This window comes from Erithacus rubecula, assembly GCF_903797595.1.
Source record: "Erithacus rubecula genome assembly, contig: SUPER_Z_unloc_2, whole genome shotgun sequence".
Taxonomy (NCBI): Eukaryota; Metazoa; Chordata; class Aves; order Passeriformes; family Muscicapidae; genus Erithacus; species Erithacus rubecula.
The window spans coordinates 12512113-12539119 of record NW_027635860.1 but is presented as its reverse complement, the minus strand read 5'-3'; the positions used below and the strand labels follow the sequence as shown (position 1 = coordinate 12539119).

At 37.9% G+C, this 27007-nt stretch overlaps 1 protein-coding gene across 4 annotated transcripts in view; it reads right to left on the bottom strand.

Annotated features, from left to right (window-relative positions):
- FER (FER tyrosine kinase) overlaps positions 1 to 26733 on the bottom strand; it is a 157891-nt gene extending 131158 nt beyond the window's left edge. For 2 of the 4 annotated variants that reach the window (XM_079331053.1, XM_079331056.1), the window contains exons 1-5: positions 26639 to 26733; positions 13284 to 13396; positions 9573 to 9831; positions 5705 to 5878; positions 4727 to 4826 (exon numbers count right to left, since the gene is read on the bottom strand). In XM_079331053.1, coding sequence (XP_079187179.1) covers positions 4727 to 4826; positions 5705 to 5878; positions 9573 to 9779 — 481 coding nt within the window. In that variant the 5' untranslated portion in view covers positions 9780 to 9831; positions 13284 to 13396; positions 26639 to 26733. Of the gene's footprint in view, positions 1 to 4726; positions 4827 to 5704; positions 5879 to 9572; positions 9832 to 13283; positions 13397 to 20125; positions 20146 to 23727; positions 23834 to 26638 lie in introns of those variants that run through there. The other 2 variants (XM_079331054.1, XM_079331055.1) reach the window with 2 other exon arrangements.
- Between the last annotated feature and the right edge of the window lie 274 nt (positions 26734 to 27007).

Here is a 27007-nt window from a genome sequence, read left to right as displayed (position 1 = left end):
CACGCCACCAGGAAATGTGGCTGTATAATAACAATTTTAAAGGCATTTCAGAATGAATGCACTAGACACCTAATAAGTATTTTCTGGCCTCTTGGCAATTACAAAGAACAGTAGGACAATCATTTGATTTAATGAAAGCTTTTTTTTAATAGCTCCCTTATTTATCACAGATGTGAGCTTATGCTGCTGTGAAACTTCAGTATGTACCATAGAAGTCACATCAATCTTGAAGTCTTAAATCACTTGAGTTTCAGGGAAAACTTTCTTCCAGCAGAAACAATGTGGTGTAATGTGGTAGGTGTACACTTAATATTTCTAGGCTCCTCTAAATCATAATGTTTTAAGGGAACACAAGCCTAGAGAAATCTGGTGTAATATTTTTTATGCTGTTGTAGCAGCACAAAATGAAATTATGCTATTAAATACTTACTGTATTTTTTCTTTACTATTTATTTCAGATCCACTATGTCACATAAGAGTGCTGCAACATATTTTTTACATTGAACCAGTAAAGAATAGGAATAAGACAACAATAAACACCTGTAATTAATGTATTTATACAAGACCTGTAATTTTTTCTAAAGAGTATATTGTTTTAAAATTCAGTATGAACATCCCAAAGCTACACTGGCTCTGTTCCAACTTGCAGTATATCCTGATATATGAACAACTGTTTCCCACTTCAATATTAACACCAAAATTAACTACAAAATCAGATGCTAAATTTTATTAATGCATTTCAACTTTTTAAAAAACCTGCAACGAACTGAGTAAATTATTGTTTCATGCAATCATTATTTCCTTATTTATAAAGCAGTAAGTAATGCTTAATCAAAAAATTAAAGGATGAAAATATTTGAAACTCCCAAAGATATACTAAATTATACTTAATAGAGATGCACAAAAATAATTGTGCAAACTACAGACTTAAGTGGAAGCAGTTACTGGTCCAACCAAGTGAGATTCAAAATGTAATGAAATATCATACTTGATACTTAGAGTTGTCCTACAGCCTCCATTTTGTATTCTTAATTCATTAAACTATTTCAGAAGATTTGTGACTTGCTCACTAAAACCATGCTTTTTCCATTTGGCACAATTTTGGCTTGATGTGTTTTTCTACAGCAGCAACATCAACTTGCCACATTCCAACCACCTTGTTGCTCAGCATCACTGATTAGTACAGCCCTATAAACTCAGACTTGCATACAGTCTGGGACTGCTACTTTGGACTGCTGTTTTAGGATGTTTACACTGTTTTCTTCTCAGTATCACACATCCACAACATTTCACAGATGTGATTTCATTACAGAAAAATAATATGATAAGCTCTTGTCTTATATTTTGTTCCAAAGACCGCTGTGTGCCCTATGACTCCAATGCCCCAGTACTGCAACATGCTCTGCATTCCCAGCACACATACTTCATGGACTTTTTCTAACACAGCTTTCTAATCCAGAAGAGACTATTGTATCCAATTTGTCCATGCAGTTCCAAAAATGGAAGTATGTCTCATTATAGAGGTATTGGACTAGTTCAGCTTGATGACCTCATCCTCTCTCAGTCTGTTATCTCTTACCATACATTAAAAAATGTAAGAATGAAAGAGTCGGAAAAAATGGGCAGAAAACTATAATGCAAATGACTAACATCAACCAGACTGCCTGACACCTGGAGCCTTCATGCCCAAGAAAAAACAACCAGATTGCATTTGTGATTCCTCTGGTAATCACTGGTCCAAAAAGGGGCAGCTTTGCACGACTGACTTGTGTAAGGGTTAGAACAAACAAGGTAAGTCAGTAATTTCTGGCTGAGCCATTAGGCAGATGCTGGTAGCCATAACAAGGCAGTGCAACTCAGTCCAAGATAGAAACATCAGCCAAGGCCCAGTAGTGCTCCCTCTGCAACACAACTGTTCCACTGCTTCCCTTCGTGCACAAGCAGGAGCAGTTCTAGCACAAGCTAGCAGAGGGTTCCCCAAAACAGTTTCTGGGACACAATTTCAGACATTTTCACCTTCCTCCAGATCTGAATGGCACAAAGTCTTCCATTATGAAGTTCCTGCATTTCTTCAGAAACCAGTTCCCTTTTCCCCACTAAAAAACTATGCAAAAATTCCCACCACATGCTTTACCTATTGCACAAACACTGAGAAAACCTGCAACTAACCAGTATCATCACTCAGTCCTTAACACTTATTATTCTTTCCAATAGTCCTCCTAGTGTTTCACCAAAAGACGAGAACACCTGTGAACACTGCACTAGGATGTCATTGATTCAAAGTGACTGCCCACTTTGCTGGTGCAAAGTAGCACACACAGAAATTCAACTTTACCTGAGAATACTTCCTGATCCCAGAAAATCATAACATCACCTTCCACTGTACAAACTTCACCAGCCTTTACTCTATCAGTTAGTATCTTCTACTGTGTGAATTTAGGCCAGAGCTTAATATCACTCACTTTTAATAACTCAACCAGAAAACTAGGGAGGAATTCTCTTCAGAAGCTGAAGAACCAGTTGTACCTCTTTCATTGGCAACTTTAATAAACCTACCCTCTCACCAGAAAGCAGCTTTGCTATTCCAAGACAAAGCAGAAAAAGTCACTACATTTCAAAATCACTACTCTTGCAAAACAGAGACATTTGTCAGACACTACTCTGTGCGATTTTCATTCTTTTCTGGGGACCAGCTCATACAGGTGCTGCACAAATTTAGATATAACCCTAAAGCTACAATTCTGTGTAAAGCTACAATTCTGTGCCCTAAGTGGCAGTTATCCCCTTTGCTCCAGAGAGACAAGGCCAGTCACTGTCTTACCGAATGACTGCCAGAGGAAGAGACTCTGTTCAAAACAGTATTTTACATAGATGAACCTGGATGGGCTATTTTAACACATTACTTGCAAGAGCTGGTGTCAAAAGATTTTCCATTTTTTATTTAACAAAATGGTTTTCACTTATTTTCAATACTTGGTTATGCTCTCCCATTGTTCTGTTAAGTTTCTTCTCTTGTTTTCAGTAATTCTTGAAATCCTGAAAACTGAACCAGTTTGTAAATTAACAGAAGTAATATATCCTAATAGCACATAATCTGAATAACCTTAGCTTACTGAATAAAGAATACCCTGGAATAATGAAGCATTGTAATTTTAAGACTTCTCTAACTTTTCACTTTTCCAGTGAGCCAGTTTGACAATTTAAAACTCAGAAGTACCTCGACTTTAAAAAATTCAAGTGGATCAGCTGACCTGCAACTGATAAACAACCATAGTAGCTCATCAAATGCACAAGTATTTGTAAACAGGAACAGGGGCTGGGATGCAGCAGGAGAAAAGCAATTCTGCAACTTTTGGGAAAAAAACCCCTATTTTTATGGTCAACAGTGTTTGTAAAAACAGACTTACAGAAAGATTTTGGCAGCAATTAAATTAAGGATGAATTATAGTAAGAAAAACATTAGATAAAACCCCAAAAGAGAAGGTCAAAGAAACCCACAGGAGATAAGTGTCTTAAAAACAATTTATATTTGCTGTCTATCTGAAAAAACATTAATTCAGTTAATCAAAACCACATCAAAACATCACAGCTGCTGACAGCCAAAACACTCCTTTATTCCAATGGGAAAGTTTAGTGCTTCAGGAATAGAGAATGACCGGATTGGTAACAGGAAGAGAGGATAAAAAAGGCTAAAAATAACTAAAATAACTAATACTAAGATCCGAATATCCTATTATATTTTCCACTATACATTCTACATATTGCAATGTTAAGTAGCTGCTTGAGAATAAACTGAGCAATCAAATTAAGTTACATACAGAAAACATGGAACTGGATGAAATTAACATCAAAGTATCCATTTTTATTTTTAAGCAAGTGTTCATGAACTTCAGTAAAAGAAAAAGAACAGTAGAAGTTCAGCAATGCTAACTGAGCATAACTATTTATGCCCCGTTGTTTTGTTCAAATTTGAGACAAATCTGGAAAGAAACAATCTGCCCTCACTGAGAGCTACTATAATCATACTACAGTAGAACCAAAAACATTAACTGCCATTTAGGCACTCATACAAAACCTTGCGCAGGGTCTTGGAATTACACGTAGATACTGCCATTCAGTCTATTTTCACTAAAGGAAGAAAAGAAAATCTTGGAAGGACACATCAGAACAACTTTTAGAAAAACATTTCAATACGCAATAGAACAAAGGTTCTCTTTTATCTCATCATTCAAGCACAATTCAACAGTTATCAAAATCCATACAGATTGAATATATCATTCCCTACAAAAAAAACCACAATGTGCAAATGATTTATTTTCCTCTTTCAGATGAGGTTGAAAAAGGTTTGAAGTGCTACACTGACAAGAACTGATACTGATGCCACTGTAGCAACAATAATAATTCACAGTAAAGTAGGCTGTGCTACAACAGAGGTGAGACCAGAGTCCATCTGAGTAACTTTAGATTTCAAAAATATCCACTGAAGGAATAACACAAGAATAATACAAGAACTAAAAAGAATCACCATTTATATTTTATGAGTTTTAAAAAGAGTATACCAATCATACATGGTGACAATCAGCCCGAGCTTACTTAAGACACTAAATAAACTTTTACATTGCAATCAAGTAGCTCAAAATAAAAAAATTACCTTGTTTCATTGTAAGAGCTTTAGCCAATGTACGAAAAGGGCACAAATAAATATACAAAAACAAGTCAATCATACCTTTCGCCACAGCTTCTTTATACTTTTCTTTGGCAGAATTTACTTCTTTTATTAGTTGCCTGTAGCTAGATTTAAGTTTCTCTAGTTCTGTCTTTGTGACCTTTAAGAAAAGAGAAATATAAAAAGCATTAAAAATACTTATTTTCAACACATTAAAAAAACGTAGCATTAGTAAAACAGAATTAACAGAATTTATTGTCCAAAATAAGGATGCTAAACTTTACACTAGCTTGAGAAAATTTTAACAGAATTTACAATTTGCAATTACATAGTGCAAATTAGATGTTGCAAATTACGTGGTGCAAAATCAAAATCAATAAATGCAAGGAATTAAATAAGAGGCCCAAGACACAGATCCTCATTCACATCAATGTAATTAAAAATATATTTGGAATATCCAGTAATTATCAACAATATTCTATTTCAATTACAAGGCAAAAAAAACATCAAAAAGATGCTTAACAAATCATACTGGCTTAATATGTCCTATGCATAGGAAGGAATTTCTTTAGCACCTAAAAAAAAGCAGAATTTTTAGACATTACACATCATATAAATTATTAAGGAACAGCATGAAATCCAGCATGAAATAATCCACCCAAAAGAGTTTGTACTGCTACGAGCACTCATTAACAAAAATTTACAGTGCCCTGGTCCCATCAATGTCTAGAATGGAATTAGAACAGGAAAACAGACAGAATAGAGAAGTATCACACAAGAATTATCCTCTACTAGAAGAGCATTTCCAGTGTTATCTGTCCATGGAAATTCATATGGAAAAAGCTTTTCCATCTTTGCCTTGCCAGCCAGCAGGAAAGAAAATCTGTGTAGAAAATTATTAAAATTTAAACGAAGCATTCTACATATCACCACTATACTTTTACTGCAGCATGAACAAAAGCCAAAAAAACCCCACTCTTAATATTATTAAACACAGAGACTTGTAACCAATTTATCAAGCACAGATGAATAGTATACCTTGTACATCTCTGCTTCAATTTGTTGATGAACACCTACAAAACTCTTCTTAACTTGCTGCTTATCTTTGATCATCATTGTAAGCCTATGCAAGGGCCCAGAATTAAGATCCTCTGCATGTGTCTTCATTATTTTGCTCAGCTGTTCTGTTTGCTGTACCACAAGCAACCAAGACTACAAAAAATCAGAACAGAAAAGCACTTATTTATTTCAGCTCACAACCAACCAAACAATTAGTAAGAACTGTGGGAAAAGATACATCATTGTTTTAAAAAATTCAGCGAAAGTGCTAATTTTAAGCTTACCCAAATGCATTTGAGATCTTTCTGTAACAGCAAAATCATGCCTCAGTCTTACTCATAAAATCATAAAAAATCACCAGAGATAAAAATACAGCATTGAATGCTCACCCTTCATCACTGTCCTAGTATTTCTGAATACAAAAAAAATCACTGCAGCCTTATTTTTTTTAAATATACCCCAAACATCACTGAGAACCATGCTCCTACATCCTTTGTCCTCTCATTTCCCTCCCCAGTTCCTCTGCCCAAGATGACTCCACCTTTGTCTGAAAAACTGTACCCATCTGAGGGGTGGTGGTTTAAGAGGACACCATTACATCAGTTACTTCACACAGCAGCATCAGTGAGACCACCAGAACCAAAGCACAGACACAGCACTCATCTGCCACTGCAACCCAGCATCCTTCTGTACCCTTGCTTTAATAGCTTCCTTGGACATTCTGTCAGTTTTCAGGACAGCTTAATGTGCTGTGTGGGGCTTCAAATACAGATACACATCAACAGATAACACAGACAGAAATGTGAAACTGAACTTCAAATAAAAGCCTTAGTAATTCCCAAGACTGCTTTCACACATTGGATTCCTTAAAGATAACTCCCTGACAATGAATGCTGTGCTACAGCTAAGATTTCAGAGTGGCTACATGCCACAGAATTACAAGGATTTGAAAGCAGCTAGCATATCATATTAGTTTTTATCTTCTTTTATTAAAGCAAAATTCAGCCCAAGATAGAAACTTTAGAAAACTGATTTGTTTGTTAGGTTTGGGGCTTCTTTATATCCTGCATACAAACATATTTACCTAATACTTCCATCTCTACATGACCACAATGCAACAGAAACTGGATACTAGGGAACAAAACAAAAGACAATTGACTCTGCGGTACATTTGATTATCTTTAACATTTTCTCCAGCTTGTAAATATCCCAGAGATTGGCACAGAGCAATCTAGACTGCTTAAAGTGTGGTGTCACAAGGCGTCAAGGCCTAAAGCTTCCCTGCTATGGCTGGAGACCATTTCAGAAGCCATACTGCAAAGCTGCATAGAATAAAACAATATTGAACACCTGTGTGAGAGGTGTGGGCCTTTGTGGCTACAGAAGAGTTCATAAAAGTGCTCTCAGAGGTGAAAATGTTGTCACAGTCATCCATTTTCCACAAGGCTGATTTATTACTAATGAGACGACTACTGAAAAATTACATCAAAAGCATTTTTCAACAGTACAGGTATTCTAAGGAAATCCTTAGTTTAAAACTCACTGAATGAGCTTAAATACAGCAATTACACCCCTTTCTATTAAAAAAATTGCCTATTTCCCTGCTCTTCACATCACTCTTTCCATCAGGAAAATATGAAAGTGATGTTTCCATAGGGAAATAGCAGTAGAGAAGATTCCTGTGCTTTGTATGATTATATTTTATTGTTTTAAAATTTCAATTATGAGAAGGCAAGGCTTCAGCAATAGAGATTTATATGGGACAAAAAAGGGTGGGAACAGGAAAAAAGGTAAAGCATTTCCTTCCACAAAAAAATGACCACAATCCAACAAATACAATAAGATGCATTATTGTTTGGTTTGTTTGGTTTAAAACCATTTTTCAGACATATACACAAGAGCAGTCTGAAAGCTCTTAAAAACACCTCTTTTCTAGCTTTACCCGTTGCTGCTACCATGCCTTCCAGCCAGTTTGTTGTCTCCACACAAAAAAAAAATTGAAGACGGATTCTCCCAAATACCATTTCTCTCTAAGTGCTCACTCTTACTGTACACTTAGAGATCAAAACAAAATAAAACAAACAACCATAACAACAAAACCAACCAAACAAAACCCATGAAAAATTAAATAGCTTGCTATTGGGTTTTCATGCCATAAAATGTCAAATAATACCACAATACCAAATACAGACATTTTATATCTTAGAAGACGTAAGTAACTAGACTCATGTCCCATAATATTTGCATCATTCTTCGGTTCTGTAAAATGTCAGGAAGAAAGAAAAAAGTATCACAAAAGAGTAAAATAAATTAGAATGCGATTAGTAAATTAATCAATAATTCAGGCTTTTCAACTGTGAAAACCAGTAAGATTATGTGTCACTACACAACTTCAAAATTCAAGATGTCAGTGGAATTTTAAGGCAAGCCCACACAAAAGATCTGCCAGTCCATATGAATATTTTTGCTGCTATATAAAGGAAGTAGAAATCACAGATGTGACTTAGTGAAAAATTATTCCTCATTAAGAGAAAAAAAAAGGGAATAAAAATTATGCTGATGGACAACTTGAGTGCCTCTGTTCAAAACAAGATTTCAAAATGTGACATGCACGCCTCTTTCCAAGCCAAAAAGAACTTAAGAATGGCTTAAGTCAGATCTCCAGATTTTTTTCATTTATCTGTTCACGAGAAGTACTCATATTATTAACCTGGATTACTCCTAGACTGAGATACCTACGTGAAAGTTAATGGTTGTTTACACCTTAAAATGCTAAATACTCTGGGCCAATAAAAAAAAAAAAAAAAAAAAAGGCAGTATTTCAATTTACAAGGCAAGAACTATTGTGGGGGAGGGAAGCAACAACACAACATATTATATATAAACACTGCACAATGCTGAAGCTGGCCAGCTATAGCAGTGCAGCTTTCAAGTCACACACAGCCACTTTAACTCTGTACACATCAACCCTGGCACACAAGGAGCAGGCCTGCTCCTAATGCTACACCACAGCCACTGTCCAAGCAGCCACTCTCTAAGTCCATGACATAGAAATTGCTTTGTCTAAAATTTAACCTGATCCAGAAAGGATGTTTCCCTGCCGAGAGAAAATGAAGATTCATGCCACACTGAAGGCACTATGTAACCACTGCTACAGAACAAAGGCCAAGAACTGAATAAGCCATCGAAACAGAAGAGTCTTCTCTTGTGAGTAGAAAATCCAGGTCCAGAGTAAAACTTTCAAACAGCTGATAAAAGAAGTTTGTTTCATTATTACATTTAATTGGACTTGCTCTAAATCTGAAAACCACTAATTTGCAGAACAATCAACCTTACCTTTCAAAAAAGTCAGTGTAGTTATTTTAAATAGAATACAAAATAACCTCACAATTATGAGAAACATCCTGAATTAATGTTTTGTTCCTACAACACGTGCTGCAGTGTGAGTAACAGCTGGGACTCCAGGCTTTGCCTTGGTTTCCTGGCATTTTTCTATTTCTGTCACAAATTCTATGTAATATAAACAATAGTTCCTATCTTAAAAGAAAAGCTCACTATAGCATACTTGATTTTCAAAGCACTAAACAAAGTAGCAGGCTCAACCTATTTATGCAAAATACTGAATTTCAAAAATTGGGATTGATTCTCATTCAGTTAATTTTTTCATAGCAAGACTAGAGCTCAACTTCTGCATATTTCACTGAGAAACTAAAAGGACCCATTTTAAAATACTTTGGCAACATTAACTCTCAAGAAACTGAATGGATAGGAATGCAACTCAAACCAAAATAACAAAAATAAACACAGAACCCAAAGATATTCCAAATTCAAAATACTTCAGACTTACCTTGGACACATTGCTGATATAATCCAATTGACAAGCACTCTCTTTATCTACTTGGTTACAAAGATTTTGTAAAGTGGACGCATATTCTTTATCACTTTTTACTCTCATTACCATAAATTTCTTCACTGTTTCCAGCAGTCGTAGTTCCCAGTCTTGCAGTTTTAACAAAGCATCATGAGAATACTTCAGGTCACCTCCAAACCCCATTTTTTAAGGCACTATATACCACACAGGGGAAAATACAGGCTCTTCACCACATCTGAAAGGAGAACAAGACTGATGAGACAATTATCAAAAGAAAAACTGCTGGTGGGACAAAAAGCAAATACTGATCCCTGAACTCTGAAATAACCTAATCATAAGATTAACTACAAACATTTACCTTCTCAGTATAAACTGAAAGGAGCACTGTTTTGAACACCAGACTCTGACTGGAAAAGATTTCAGTCTCAGAACTGCTCTTCAACTTCCATTTCTGAAAAAATGTCCCTCCCTAACTTAAAAGTACAGTATGAAAGAAAACATAACAGCATCTAAGACAAATGAAGAAGACCAATCTACATATTTAACCAAATAAGTACAGCTAACAGTATCTCCAGAGAAGCTGCCAACTGCACTTTTCTTCTCCTGGTGACCTGAAACATTTGTTTCTCATGTTTGCTGTCCTAAGAGCACAGAAAAATCCAAATAAAACACCAGCTCTCAGGCACTGCATCTGCAGGAAAATGATAGTAACTACTTAGAAACTAGTTTGCAGATTCAGCCTCCCAAAAACCAGAAAATATCCCAAAGCAGGTTTCCCATACAATCATACACTGGTCCCCTGGGTCAGAGCTCTTTAGCTCACACCATTTTACCCTAGGACAGTCCAGACTTACTGTACCAAACTGACATAAAGTAAGATTGATTAACAGATAAGATATGCTGCCTTATGAAATCCTGTAGCAGAACCAAGGGTCAAATACACATTGCTACAGTTAGCTCTGAAATACCTGCATCTGATGCTGATAAACACACAGCTACATCGTGGAAGAGCTGAAACCACACAAATAAGTAACTCCTACACACTCTTGCACAAGGTTTTGTAACAAGGGTCGAACCCTCTTTTCTGTCTACACACCAACTACCTGTTCTTATCCTAATCAGCTTCAACTAGGTAAGATAAACTTATATACTCTACAATCCTTATCTCTAGACTGCAGCACAGCCACAGCCTATTCACTAATTCATGCACTACAGCAAAGTCCTGGCTCTTTTTAACACGGAAAGACCAATTTCTTCACAGGCTTTCCACATCATCACTTAAATTAGCAGTGTTTTACAAACATTAACAAATGTGTCTTTCTAGCAGTCCATTGAGGGAAGCAGGACTAATATTTTTATTTTACATTAAGAACTGAGACACAAACTAATGTCAACACTGTGGCAGCTTATACCAGTATGTACAAGGTTTAAAGGCAGACTTTTCAGAGTTCCTAGCATTTTTAGCATGTTAGGTATTCAGAAAAAATAAATATGTTATTGGCTTCAGTTACTGCACAAAATTTCTGAACATTTTGCAAATTAGAACCTCAAGCAGCCTCTGAAATACGCCTCATGTACTATATGTTTATTCTTAGGAACACAAGCTATGCTACATAACAAAACAAAGATACAATAAAGAAAACTAGAATAGTGCCATATTACTGTGTATCTGCACAATACACAAAGGCCAAGACTGTATGAGTAACTTTAAACCTGTAATCTTTCATAAGCCCTTTAATTTGAAGCTGTATATTTTACTCAGAATTATTCCTGATGGCTAGGAATTCAGTCTTACACAGCAACAGTAAATAGTTTATGTTGCCTGCATTTATGAAAAATGTCATTATTAGTAGCATTAATGAAAACACCTCCACAGTTAAAGTTCAGGAATACTCTTTCAGAAGCACAAACATTTTAGTAACATGAACCAAAAGAAAAAAAAATATCTTAAAGCCCCTTACACAACTAAAGCTGCACTAGTGAATTTTCCATGCCTTTTAGATCTAGATCCACTTTTATGATTTTTCATTTTTCTCCTACCCAATTTTAGCACATTACCTAACTCTCCTAGCACAATAGCCATGAGAAAAGAAAGTACCCTTGTTTTCTTACATCCAGATTTAGAAGAGACGGGGGCTAAATCTCACAGTGAAGTTTGGCCTTATGCTATGAGTAAAGTAATGGCTTGCTCACTTTCAGCCTAGCCTCTGTTTTTTACTGAGAGGCAGTATGGCAAGGGAAGGAGGAAATATTCTCAGCATGTGCTATTTCAGCCTGCTTCTAGTGACTTACAAAGGAGCCATAAGATTACAAAAATCAATGGAACAAAAGATGCAACAATATCTCACTCCAGCCTGCTAAACTGCTCTTCACAAAGCAGCAATCAGATTTTTTTAGTGTGAATGAGCAACCAGATCTAAAACTGTTCTAAATTTAAGAAGAGTTACCAAAGACAATTTAAAATTTCTCTCGACTACCAACACAGTGGTGCAGTCAGATTCCAAACAAACCAATGTTAAATTTTGTCAGCCTAACAGAGAGAAACTTCAACGGTAGTCACATACTCCTTCAATATTCTAACACTCCTCTCAGAAAATAAAGCCAGTATTCCAGTTAGTCATGTTCCTGGATTCCAGAAGCAACTCTGAAGGAAGTAGTTTCCACAACCAATGAACATTCAATTTAAAGACTGCAATCTGTCTGTAACAAATGAAAGTGGCCATGCTGTCACACAGTGAAATCAAATGAGCAAAGCAGAACAGAGCACGTACAACATGTACAACAGAGCACACAAAACATTCATAAGATGCTCTCCTATGCTTAAAACAGTTGGTGCCTTCTGCTACATACTGCCATCAATTATATCCAAGGTTGTGACTGATAATCTTAATGATAGATCTATACACGTCATTTGGAACTTGTGGTTTCACAGTACCAGTGACAAGGTAGGCAACCAAAAAACCACTAACCCAGAAAGTACACTTGGCCCTCAGTTAAATTCAGAATAGGAAAGCATATCACAAATCCAGGTACTCTCACTCTTCACATGCTCTCTATGAATTTAGATTACTCCTAAATCTGTAAGGGCTCCAAGTCATAGAAAATACAGAATGTATTTGACTTCGCAAACATTTTCTACAAACATTAAAAATATGTCAAAACAAGACAAGAAAGAGTACTTAGATTCAGAAGACAAATCCTCAAAATCAAGGCTTCTGTACCAAACTAAAATCATTTTTACAACAGATTATCAATTAGTTATCAATTCTCAATATGAGACTTCAAGTAATTATATTCCATTAAAATAATGAAATAAATCATTCATAACACTCCATCCACATCTTAAACAGAAATCAGACAATCAAACAACTAACATTTTTGTTAGTGTAGGATCTACTGGAATGCACAAGACCATGAAACACAAAACACATGCATTACCTACCATTTCTTTACACTAATCACATATTCATAAGATCATCTTTCTATGCAAAAGTATGATGTATAAAACATAAACTAGCAAAACTAATCCTTCTGCAGAGCTTTTGCCAACAATAAATATCTGAAGTGGTAATACAAGTTAGCCCTAGATTATTTCAAAGCTGATTTGAAATACTGATCCACTCAGAGTAAAGCAGGCAGCTAGTTTTCAGGAAGGCTTTTCTGCAAAGCAGAACTTAGCTCACATACCTTCAAAGTTTTCCTTCAGAAATGTCCTTTAAGTACAGTTTTCCTATGTCAGCAGTTACTTCCTCTGATTTTCACCTAGTGAAATATACTTTTTTTTTTCTTTTCTGGGGACTCTGTGAAAGAAAAACATCTTTTTACTATATAAGCATTTTCAAATATATTGCAAAACTCAGACTTGGGTAAGTTGCCTTGAATTTTCATATTATTACCAGAATCTAGTTGGGTTTTCTTCAAAAATATAGACAATCCAACTAAAGGAAAGAGCACATTTCTCAAATGACTGCTAGTAGTAGTATGCTATCACTTCATACACAGCATTTTGAGTGATGAAATAATTTTGCCTCTACACATATAAGAGAACTTTTTTTAAGTTCTTGGAATTTCTTATGATAAAACATATTGTAGCTGAAAAATTTGACAATTTTATTTACTTCTAAATCTTGCCCTTGGTTAAATGCAAAAAGAAACCCATTAACAAGAAAAAATGAAAGCATGGAAGGCCAAAGTTCATTATATGAAAGATCAAGTTAGTATTTCCACAAAAGTGGAAGGAAACAAGTGACAACAAGAGAAAGGAACCACCCAAGACACATATGTTTCTATCTGGCTTTAACTAGTCTAATATCTAGAAAATTAACAGGTCAGGAAGTTAGGATGACTAGCAGGACCAAAATTTCAGGTTTTAACTCAAGACGGTAGTTTAGGTGAAGCAAACTGGCACAGAATGGTTTCGAGGATTTACATTAAGAAAAAAAAAAATACTGAATTTTAAAAATGGTAAGGAACAAGCTTTGCACACAGCTTACAAGTGCAAGGTGTACCGTATAATCTCTACATGTGGACCCACAATAAGCATCCACTCACAATCTCATGCTAGAACTGCTGATGAGACATTGCATAACAGTTTAGCAATGCCCTCATAGGAAAAAACACATAAAGCAAAACTGAAAGAAAAACACAGTGTGTCAGGGTGAAGAAAGCAAAACTATTTCCAAAACATCTCTTATTTAAAACAAAGCAGTGATCACAGACACGTTTATAAAATCTTCTAAAGGCAAAGTCTTAGTTCGCATTCAAGCAGGCATTATTTAGTATTCCATTCTGGCTACTTAGTGACATTCAAGAAACAAAGAACTGCCTAATATAAATACAAAACTTCTATTCTTCATGACCAAAAATAGAAAAGACTAAGTGATGCTAGGACTCAGGCTCTGTAAAGGAACAGCAGCTATGCAAGCAGATACAAAAGGAGAAAAAAAGTGGTTGCAAGTGTTATAAAATTCATCACATTTCTAAAAAACAGACATAAAATCATTTGCTCCAAAGCCCAAGGGAAAGTCTCCACTAGCAAAAAAAGTACAAGCAGGAGCAAAACCTTAGAGTAAATTTGGCTGCAGTCTTTCCAATACATATACAAACCAGACTGTTACAGGACAGGAACACAAGTCCTAGTCCCCATTCAAATGGGACTTGTAAAAGTGCAACAAACATCACCACCAGCACCTGGGCACATTCAACTTTCAACCAGATGTTAATGCATACGGTAAAATGAAGTTGTCAAAAAAATTCTATTTATCAAATGAAGCAAATGACTGGAGCAATTTCAACACATAAAAGTGACTATCTTCTGTTCCCTGAACATAACAACAGATACACCTTTTCTTTTACTTTTTTTTCTTTTTAAAGAACTACTCTATCACACATTTTGGAATGCAGAATTTTGTTTGCCAGTATGAAAATTAAATGCAAACTCAACTTTTCCTTAGAACCCCAGTTACTATTGATGGTTTACCCACGTGCATTTTTTTCATCACACAGGTCTTTAGTAGAACTTAAGGCTGCTAATGCAAGTGCAATACAGGTCTAATTGATAGGCATACAGTAGCTAGTACACGGAGGCATAATAAAGGCTTTCCAATGAACTGCACAGCTATCTGCTAGAGGGCAACAAAATCTCACTGAATTTCCACTGCTATTTGTGAGCCCAAACACAGCAGAATCTGACAGTTACAAACATTTTGCTCCTTCAATCCAATAATCCACTAGCTAATGAAGACAAATTTATAAGAAGACAAAGAGAATAGAAAACCTGAATCTAACTTTCTAGAATCTAGAAAACTAGATGACCTGTTATTTTTCTGAAATTACTACCAAGACAGTTAAGGTCAATCCCAAATCAGATCCTCTTCAGACTCAGAAGCATCAGAGAAGCAATTAAAAATACCACATCAACAGTAAAAATTCACCAGATGCTATTGAAGTATCAGCCATCAAATTTCCAAATTATTAATTCTGCAAAAACTTAGGTTTAAGGTCACCTAAGCAAAGGAGAATCAAAACTGGAAATAAATCAATTTTTTTTCAGATGTGACAAGGCAATCTGAAGAAACACAACACAGTCTGACTCTGATACTGTATAAGGTGGTTAAAATCATGCCTAAGAATCTACAGACTGGAATAATTCAAAAGAAAAACAAAAAATAATCAGTGCAGCCGTTGTAGAGCAAAATCACATTGCACAATTTGAAGAGTTCTGTGAGGGCATCAAGGATGCTATGGGAAAACTGTTGCAAGTGGGAAATTTCTGCTGATGTCTCTGATAGAAAACTACTAGAGAACTGAAGACCTTGCAGGGAAAGACTTAAAAAACAAAGATAGACAGGGGAGAGAGCTCAGAAGCCTCACCATAATCTGTGCCAGGACTTGGGCTGCTCTTCGGAACGGCCACCTGCCTAAACATCATCACAGAAACATCTGTGCTTTATACAAAATTATTATAATTAATTAAAACCCACAGGTCATTACAAAACTCAGAACACCGAGCAGCAAGCACAGAAAACAGCATATGTCACATGTCAAGAAATGCAACATAATACACTGGTAGGCGTTATTTAATAACAGCACCAGAAAAAGTTGTAGCAGTCTCTAAATACACACCTTCAAAAACATTTGTTCAGTACTTTCAAGCAGTCAGGTTAGAAATCATGCAGGATATTAGACTATTTTTTAATGAAGGGAAGTGAAAACACAAAATGCTCTTATGCTGCTTTTGCATTAGTGGTATTCCTGTATGTTCAAGTTCTATCTCATGAAAAACATAAAGCACCAAAAAAGACATAGATAATATTGATCATAGCATGGAGCATTTTACACACAGAGAAAAGAGAATTTTTAGCTCACAAGACTGGCAAGAATGACAGGTGTAAGATCAAAGTACATCAAAAGAAAAAATCATTACAGCAAAAAGTGATATGGTATGTCAGATGCCCGAAGTATTTTCAAGAAGAACTTGAGAGCATCAAATGAAATTTTAAAATACTAGTTTTCATGTCCTTCTTTTCCCTGTAAATAATTAAATGGGATAATTCAATGCCTAAAGACGTTTCTGAGACCATGAAACAAAGAAGTACAAGATAGCTGTAAGACTTCATTAAAAGAACAGATCTGTAGAACAGCAAGAGTTCCATCTCAAATGTCTCTAAAGTGTAAAAGCAGAACAGGAACTATTACTATTACTCTACATTTGTGCCAACAGTCCCTTCTTATCTGACAGTAGCAAGAACTGAGCTACATGAATTTTACTTGGTCATGTACAAACATCCTCAAACAGTGCACTCTCATTCTCCCATCCCTGCACCTGTAGGAAGACCACATTTTTCCTCAGCAGTTCCTCCTGCAGTTGTGATGTTATTAAAAATAAATGCAAATAAGAAGCAGTGGGCTCCATCAAAGAACAGAATTTACACTTATTAGCAGTCAAAAAAAAAAAAAAAAAAAGCAAAAGAGATTGAAGTCCAGACACAGCTCCCAGATTCTCTGCCTTAGAACAATTCTAATTTTTTTCAATCTTTCATTTTAAACCATTTCCTAAACCACTTCTATCCTCTAAACCCTGAAATTTGACTCTGTCTCACATAAGAAGCCAGAAACTGAAACAGTGGGGTACTGTAGGACCAACCAACTCTGACAAGAACAGAGAGATTACTCAAATTGCTTTCAAGCTCCTTACTCAACTGCTTACCCTCTTCCTAATAACTTGACAATATATCCTTATTTGTTCATTATCCAAAAAATTAATGTCCTTTTTCCACAGAAATTCATCTTTCCTCAACACACATTCCTTATGTCCAGCCTACAGACAGCCAGTGAGCTTTGAAACTCACTGACCCCTGCTTTGCTCCAGATGACATCTCCTATTTGCCAAGATTATTTTAAACAGTAGTCTCATTCTCCACCACACCTTCAGCTGTTTGCTACTTCCCATGGCCTGGTAACTTGCTCAGCATGTTCTTTATCATCTCAGGCCTTCTGTGAAAGAATGGGCAAAGGGTAGAGCTGACATTTGGTAGTGAACCATGCAGTAAGTGCTTTTTAGGTGCAGCTACTCAACCAGTTTTGTTTCCATCCTGTAGAAGTTTCTGCCTCACAGTCGCAGCTAAATAGCAAGACTCATCAGGCAGAAAAACAAGAAGGTCAAGGCAGATACAGGTTAGGAAGAAAAGAGCTAATCTAGCTGACACAAGTCGCATCCTGTCACTAATGCTTCAAGACTCTTCTGTTGTTTTGTTAACTCTGAAAAAGTGACAAAATAAGCCACACACCCTTCTTTTGCTTTCAAATGTAAACACGCCTAGCTTCTCATCATCTTTCATGTGTTTACAAGAAAAAAAAAACGCTTCCCTTCCTCTATTTTTCCAAGAATTACACTTTCCTAAATTCAGCTCCAGGACTCAAGGAAAGGCAAAGAAAAGCACGGCCTCAGTAGAGCTCCTGACCAACAAATTTTCACTGAACTCTCAATTCTGCTGTGTTGCAACATGTATCTCCACACTAGATCCTAAAAGAAAAATGGATTGCGCAGGGTAAGGCTGCTAAAAGTGACTATCAAAGGGCAGGTACTGTGCATCTCCAGCTCTGTTAACCAATTCTACCAGCTAAAGAGAAGGACTGTCCAAGAATTACAAAGAAATACATTATGTTAAAATGTCCAAAAACTGGCCATAAATACATCAGTGACTCACGCTCATTTAAAGGGTGTATTATATAGTGTATTAAAGAAACTTCAGATCAAAAAAGAATAGCTAAAGAATATAAAACTATTGCATTTTCAAGAGATTTCTTGTCTTAGATGACTAGTGAAGGTAGAAACAATGTCTAGAAAAAGTCAACCGAATTTAAAAAATACCTGTAGTAACCATCTTGACTAATGAGTTATTCTAAGCAACATTAACTTATTTCTTCGCTGGTTTCTTTTAGATATTTAGATTTCAATTAAACACCAGGTTCTTTAGTCTGAAGGTAGGAAGCAGTCTTCCTTATCCAAAAAAATATACCCCAAACCTCTGATAGTAGCTTTTCACATTTTGATGTCCATCTGTCTCGAGATGAACACATGGCAAGTCAGAATTAACACACACATAAAATCCACATGCAAACCCCCAGTACCAAGGCTGCCTATGCAAGTATTTCTTCAGAGCAAGAGGACTGAAGAATTCTCTTACTGAGCGTATCTCATCATCACTCCTGAAGACTTTAGATCCCAAAATTCATCTGGCTGCTGCCATTGCACATTTCAATTTAGAAATCCAGCATACTACTAGGAAGCTTCTCCCTTTAGCACTGTCTTAGATCTCAAGACTTAAAAACAGCCATAGGAAAAGATAAATCCACAGGATGTGAAATACTTTAAAAAGACAAGAGGCATTTAATTTCTTCCTATGGCCCAGTATCAGCCAGAATGTCTTACTTCAGATGAAACAATTAGATAACAAATCTGACATTAGTCCATAATACATGACAATAATGGTCTCCTCAGGAGAAATACAATCTAGTTCCAAGTATTTACTACTCTTTGGAAAGAAACTGAAAGAGCAATGAGGATGTTTGTTCTTCTTTCCTCCTTCATTAAATTAATTACATCCTCTGGTTCATTAAACTCTCTACTTAGTTAACTCACTATTTGCTCAGTCTTCTCGAAGACACTTATTTCCTTGGCATCACTGTACTGACATCTTAAGTTCTAGCTTTTATATTTTTCAGGTTCTGTACTGCATTGGTATATGACTCTGAACTTCATATAAAGTGTAAGCAAGTTCTCCTCATATTTTAGTTAGACAAAGCAATAATTTTCCAGACAAGAACCAAGGACACCATCGCAGCTTCAAGCCCAAAAGTGTAAACAACAGTGAATTGAGGAGAGCAATCTGGGAGGATGGGACTTCCTAACCTGGAGCTGTAACTGGACAATTAACCCAAATACATAAATGGACCAAAAATTATAAAAGTGGGAAAACTCATGACTCGGAGTCCATCTTGGGTGCAGCCACAGCTGGACTCTTGTACTGTCCCAAGGAATATCCTTTCAAGGCCTTTTAAAAAAATCCTACTTCCTTTAACACAGTCTAGCCTCTGTTTTAGGTAGCCTCTCTAGGCATCAGTACCACATTTAATGTAGTTTGATTACACAGTATTTTGTACAATAAATACTAGCAATAAGGACGACAGGTCCATGAGAGAGTTCCGTCTCTTCCCAAATGCTGATATTCCAGGCTGTTGCACTGTAGGACGTATAAAATACCATGTGATTCAGTGAAAGGTGTTGCCTCAAGCCTTTGTTTGCTGTTCCTGAACTGAATGACTGCCCCTTCCCATGCTCCATATCTTAAAAGATACCATGACTCTCTGTGTTAAATGGGATAACGTTACTCTCATCAGAAATGCACGTGACTAAACTGTGTATTTGTACCCTCTTACATGCTTTAAGCGCATAACAAAGTTTAATATATACATTCTACAAATATATGCATATATACATGTATATCCAAATATATGATGAAACCTACCTACTCTTTTCTTAGTTCCAGTCAGTTTTGTTTGGTATCATCAGCCATCCTAGTTATAAAAAACACTCCTTCTGAGGGATATTTAAAGTATGAGCTTTAATTAATGGATGCTATTACAAACAGGTAAGTGGTAGAGGTATAATCTCCCAAGTGGTCCTGAAGTGCACATGCATGTGCTTGGAGTTTTCACATGGAAATTTATTTCCATAAATAAGATTCAGCTATTTGATCTTTATTGCAATAGATTACTATTTCATATCCAGTCTTTCCTTCTGCCTCTCAAAGCTATTCTTTCCAGAAATTATACCAGGCAGCCAATATTTAATTTAAAAGGACAATATTATTCATAACACAGCATCATTCAGAAACAAGTTTGAGATGACAATAATGTTGTACTGTAGACAAGGGTTATTTAGCTTCCTCAAAATTCTTGCCTTACTGTACTCTGAGACAGCTGAAGGGAATTTGACTGCATTTCTAAATCTGAAATCCCATCTTAATCTGAGAAAAATTCTGTAGAGGTACACATGCCATGCCACTGCAATGGCCAAATGTTGACAATCATCTGCTTAATCAGAGTTTTGGAAATGGCAGCTCCCCATCTCAAAAGCAGACTGACCACACCCACATTGCTAACCCCTACATCCCCATTTTGGCTCCCCAAGCCTGGATAGGGTGAGTTTGGTGATGAAATATTAGAACACAAGAAATCACCATGTCACAGCCCATTGGACTGATTTTTTTGCACAGGGGATGCACTGCATGCTTCATGGAAACATGAAGCCTTGTGGCACAAGACACACAGGGACAGCATATCTGCTGAAGATTGCTCTGCAAAGGGCACAAATCTGCTGCAATGAGCTTCCATACTGTGGCTGAAACAGAGCCTGGAGAAAAGCCCCATCAGCTATGGGCTGGCTTCCTTTTAGAGGGTACCACCTGGCTCCAGAGAAGCAGAGCTAGAAGGAATGCAGCACGGAAAATTAAGAGACAATGGAGGAACACAAGGACTGACTTGAACTGAGACTTTGACCTTAGTAAGAATGGCATGTAATTACCCTGTCATATTAAAAAAGAAAATAAATTAAAAAATCATGTCGATAAATCAGATTATCTGGATGCCAATTAAATTTATTAGAATAGTAGCTTCAAATTTACTTAGAGATGTTGCACTCCAATTTCAACATACATCTAATCCAAAAGGCAGAACTGGGTATCATATAGCTTTCCTCTATCTTTGTTACAGACCCTTTAGAACTGTTTGCTTTTGCAGATGCACACTTCAACTACCAACATTTTTTCTGTATTTGGCAAACTAGGCATTTCCTTTTAACTTAATAAACTTCAGTTTATCTACCATATCATGGATGTTTCAGAAAATTTGGGAGGAAACACAGCATTCACAGCATTGACATAAAATGTTTTGTTTTTTAACCAGTAAAGAGCTGCTCAAAATTTGAACGATTTTCCTTAACACTGCAATTCTCAAATTTTGCTGATTGTTTTAAACATTTTTACTATGCTTAAGCTGTCACATTTTTGATCTTAGCCACTTTGCCTGACTGTACCCCTTATCTGTACTTCCTGAAACTTAGAGTACAAATGCTGTGGGTTCTCATTTTACACTCATGAACATTTCAAAGCAGAAGCCACAACTAGGAAGTCAGATGCTATCTGAAAGACACATGAAACATAGGAAGCTTTAGCATAATTCTAAAAAGCAGTATTTGAGCAGACACAATAGCAATATACTGCAGTGATCATATTTTAACAGATTTATACAATGTAACAGCAGATGAAACAAACTTTAAGCATTGAAAAAATCAGGATTTATCCTATGATGCTACTCCTACTTGTTTATAGGTTTACTAAAGGTGAATTTAGTGATTTAAGAGTGTAGCAGCTAACAACTTCCACCAGCAGAGCCATTATTAATAGGCTGTCTGAGTATTAAAGCAACAAATATTAAATGAAATAATTGCTGTCTTATTAAACAACCATTAAATATATGTCCTTTCCAGCTCTCTATTAAGAGAGAAAACAACTTATAACTGCCACTGTCTATTCAAACAGCAAACATTACAAATATGATGACAGACAACATACGTAACAATATGTTGTCAATGCATAAGATTTTCCAAATTTTCTAAACCAAAAAGTTAGACATAAACAGAACTAGCAAAAAGCAGCAAAGCTGACAAACCAAGGACAAAATCAAAAGACTCACAAAATAAAGATGCAAACCCTTTCTGGAATATGCACTATGTGATTGTGTAATTACTTTCATAGTGCTTTCTCCAGAAATGCCCAACTCATTTACTACAGGATGGAGTGCTCTGGGTATGATTCAGCACTCTGACTGACGGGGTCATCTTCAGGACTCTTATCAGGCTCATTGCTATAATTGTGTGCCTCCCATTTACTCCAATATACCAATTTCAGGGTATAAATGGCTCAAGATTTATGCATTTTAACACCACTCTGGATTTAACTTCTGCTTCTGGCAAAGAGTGCTTAGATAATATGCAAAAATTCACAAACTTTTCTTTCACAGGTTGCCACTACTTACAAGATAACTGATTTTTCATTAGGTCTTAATTATGGTAATTTAGTCTTATGCTTAAACTTAATTTCTTAATGTCTCAGCTCCTCATGTTAAAATAAATCACTTACAGAATCAGAGTATGAAAAGAAAGTTGAGACTCTTATGATCAAGTAATGACAATTACAAGACAGCTACCTGTTTTCAGACCAAGATTTGAATGCCATATAGAAATATGCAAAATACATGACAACCATGAAGTACCTAATTATTAAGTATTTTCTTATTAGCTTACACTAGGAGAGGGTTGCAAGTGAACTACAGTATTTTGCAGGCAATCTTGTACAGCATACCTAAAAGACAGATTAAGAGTATACACATGATCATTCCACTTCCTCCTCAACAGCTGACAGTTTCACATGTTTGTCTTAGTAGAGAGCTACACTAGAGAAAGCTCTCACAGTATGCAGTTAGCATTATTATTCTCTGTCAACAACCCCAAGGAATTACTTGATCCAATTAGCAGCTGTCCCCACAGCAGAAAGTAAGAGCAGTCATATCAGAAACCCCAACAAGTCACTGCACCTTCTTGCTCAAGGTGCAAGCAAGCTCACAACATAAACAAGATTCTGAAGAGCCAACTAATACTCTCCAAAGATTAGTAATTCTGTCAAACCTGTACATGAGGACAGAAATCAGCCACTGAACTGCAGGAAAGTTATGAGTATAAACAGTTGTCTCTACAAATTGCTATGACACACATCTGAGTATTGTAAGCAGGTTAATAAGAAACCCAGATATGAAGAAGAAAGCCTGAAATTGTATGTGGTTAAAGCACCTGGCATTTTCTCCTGAGTGTAGAAGGCAGCAATACAAGGGAAGATGGTTACTAGAGAGCAAACAGCAATCTGAAGTCCAAAGAGGAATAATGTCACGAGGTACAGTTCACTCATTTAGATTAAAAAAAGCATTAAGCCCTAAAATATTGAGAGTTTATTTTTATTATCATCAGAGAAACACATAGAAATTTAAAAATCCCCTATTATTTTAGACTCCTTACACTGAACTGAATTCTGAATTTAAACTTGCAGGAGAAAATAGAAAATAATTACACTAACAGTCACAAATATGACTTGATGCTACAAGCTGACTGCAACCAAAGCCTTCCATCCAATGAAGCTGCTCTATAAGAAAAAAAAAATTTAAAAAAATCCCAAACACAAAAATAAAATCCATTTTAGAAAGACTCTTGCTGGTTTTTAAGAATCCTCACCAATCCTATGTACTATATGAGACCATAGACTCAGCTTTTAAAATGAGAGGTTACTATCTTCTCTCAAACCTTGGAAACAAAGCTTTGAATTTCACTGATTCATTACCGTTAAAAAGTTCCCAAAATAAACATTTGCAAAGAAATGCAACATTTATCTGACACGAATGTTAAACAGCAGGAACTTTATGCATATTTTCATGCAACAAATTTTAAAATTTTTAACTCCCTAATAAAACAGTGAATGCTCAACAATTCCAAGACTCTATCTACAGCAGAATAAAGCTCTCCACTAAGTTTTTGAAATCCATTTTCACAAGGCAAATACAACAACAATATAACTAGGCCAGGACTAAGTGGGCAGTTTTATCTTAGAATAGGAGCATATATGCAGTTTACTTCCCACTGGAATGCATTTAGGCTTTCTTCTCTTTTCTTACTGCTTTGCTTCTCCTCCTCGCCAGCAAAAAAAAAAAATCTCTTTTCCTTTTCCTAGACCTACTTCCCACACAGCGCAAAAAAACCTCTTCCCTGAGAAGTGATGACCTCATGCTCCTAGCCCATCTCCTTGTATGGAGCAAGTCCGGGCTTGCTGCCAGCTCTCTCCGCCTCCAGCCTGACATGGCAAACATACCTTCCTTCACCCTGCTGCTTCCCAGCCGCTGGAACACCGAGGACGGGCGGCAATGGGGAAGGCAGGGTGGGCAGGGAGAGGGGGCTGCCCCTGGACAAAGCGCATCCACCACATGCCTGCCCCGCTCTCGCATCCAGCGCAACTGCACCTCTGCTCTCCTCAGCAGGAATGACACTGAACGATTTAAGCATGGAAATACATCCCATGTTACCTAACTGCAGTGCACCTCCTGTAGCCATTTACCTCCCTTTTATGCTCTTAGTTAAATACCTCTTAGTGAAGCAAATATCACCTGTCCTCCTCTCTTAAAAAAGACCATCTCACCTTTCCACCACTGAAGTTCTTTGATAATGAAATTGGCCCAACATCTTGTTCACACACTAATACATTCTTTTATCTTTTTTTTTTTTTGCTAGTTAATATTTAAACAACATGAGAGGAACTGAAAATTTCTATTCTCTATATTATTCATCGCCTTCTCCCACCTGTCTTGCTTTCAAGTATCAGAATTATTTCTACATGAACATTTTATATACTGGCAATCCAACTGTGAATGAACTACGAAGGACTCAGTTGTTACCCAAAGTTACACTTGTAGAAAATCAGGAAATGTGATGGATAACCGAGCTTTTGCTCACCTAGTAAGTGACCTTGTACATACATGATTTGATGATCTTCCTTAAGGAAGTATCTCCAAACCCCAACTTTATTAGGGTTGACATTCCACACATACATATTTTAAAGCTGTAACTGTACCGACAATTTCTGTCAACACATTACAAAGAATTTATAAAATGAGGGGACATACATTGGTCTCAGCAACAATAATCATTATTCTAACTCAACCTACAATGTGTCCATTATTTACAATTTGCTTTGACTGTGAGCAGATGATGTGTGAATGTTCCACCTCTTTGAGGTTCTCAGAGTCTAGCAGTTACATAAAATAAACTAGAAGCAATATCCTTGTTAGGTATTATTTAGCAAGTCAAATTAACTGATTTTCATAAACTTATTTTAAGATCCAATAAACTTTTTTGGTCAAGAAGTTTCATGCATCACCCCTGCTTTTTTCACACTACAACTTCTTGAAGGAATCTGTTAAAAAGCAGGAAAAAGTTATTTCAGCTACAGTGAAGCAGTGGTGACCTCCTGCAAATCAAAACACGAGCTGGCTTGTTTTAAAGGTCTTACAAAACCCTTGGTGCTCACACGCTATGTGCCACATCAGGGGTGTACGCTCACGTAAAGTCCAACCGAACAGAAACATACTTAAACATGAAAAGGTATGTTTAATACCCTTCCGTGTAATCCGTTCTCGAACACCAAATATGAGTATCAAGCACACAAAGCATTAAAATGCACACAGAAAGCGCCAGGGCAGCGGCACTGAGAAGGCCCAATGCAGCTCCAACACCAGTGCAGAAGTTCAGGCTGTAGAACTGTCAGGCGGCACCGAGGAGGAAGGGAACTCAAAAACCCACACCGACTCCCCCGGGCTGCTGCACCTATTGGGAAGCGGGATGGTCACACATCGCAGCTCCTGGCGATGGCCGGCGTGTTCTCCCAGCACTTCCAGCCCAACCGGAGCACGGGAAGGGAGCAGACACGCCCGGCACCGCCGGACCGGGACCGGGGCCGAGCCCGCCCTCCGCCTGCCCCCGCCCGGAGCTCGGCGGCGTTCGCGGGGAGGGGGCGGGATCCGCGCCCGCCGCGCTGCCCCGGCCCCGCCGGGGCGGAGCCGCCGCCGGGCGAGCGGCGCCTCTGACACCTCCCCGCGGGACGCCACCGGGACGCGACCGGATGCGGCCGCCGCCGCCGCTCCGGCGGAGCGAACCGCGAGCGGCGCCGGTGCCCGCCCCGCCCCGTCCGCAGGTAGAGCCGGCGCCGGGCCCGCCCGCGCCCCCGTGCCGGCCGGGGGTCCTGGCGCTCCCGGTGTTCCCGGCGCTCCCGGGGGTCCCGGGACGGGGCGGGGCGAGCGCGGCGCCGGCGGGGCGAGGGCGGCCGGACCCCTGCGCGGGCGCGGCGCTGGCGGGGGCGCGGGCGGCGCGCGCGGACCGTCCCTACCTGACAAGCCGAGCCCCCTCCGCCGCCGCGCGCGTCACGGGCTCCGCCCGCGCCGCGTGACCCCTCGCGGGCCAATGCGCGTGGCGCCGCCCGCCGACCCGCCGGCCAATGGCGGCGCGGTCCGCCTCCCGCTGACGCGCGCGCGGGGGCGGGGGCGCGCGCACGCCAACGCCTCCCGCGCGCCGCCGTCTCCCGGCAACGCTCCCCGCCCCTCCCGCGAGCCCCTCGGCGACCCCGCGGCGCGACAGCCCCGGTACCTGTGGGGAAACATATGGGGACACCTGTGGGGACACCTGTGGGGAAACATATGGGGACACCTGTGGGGACACCTGTGGGGAAACATATGGGGATACCTGTGGGGACACCTGT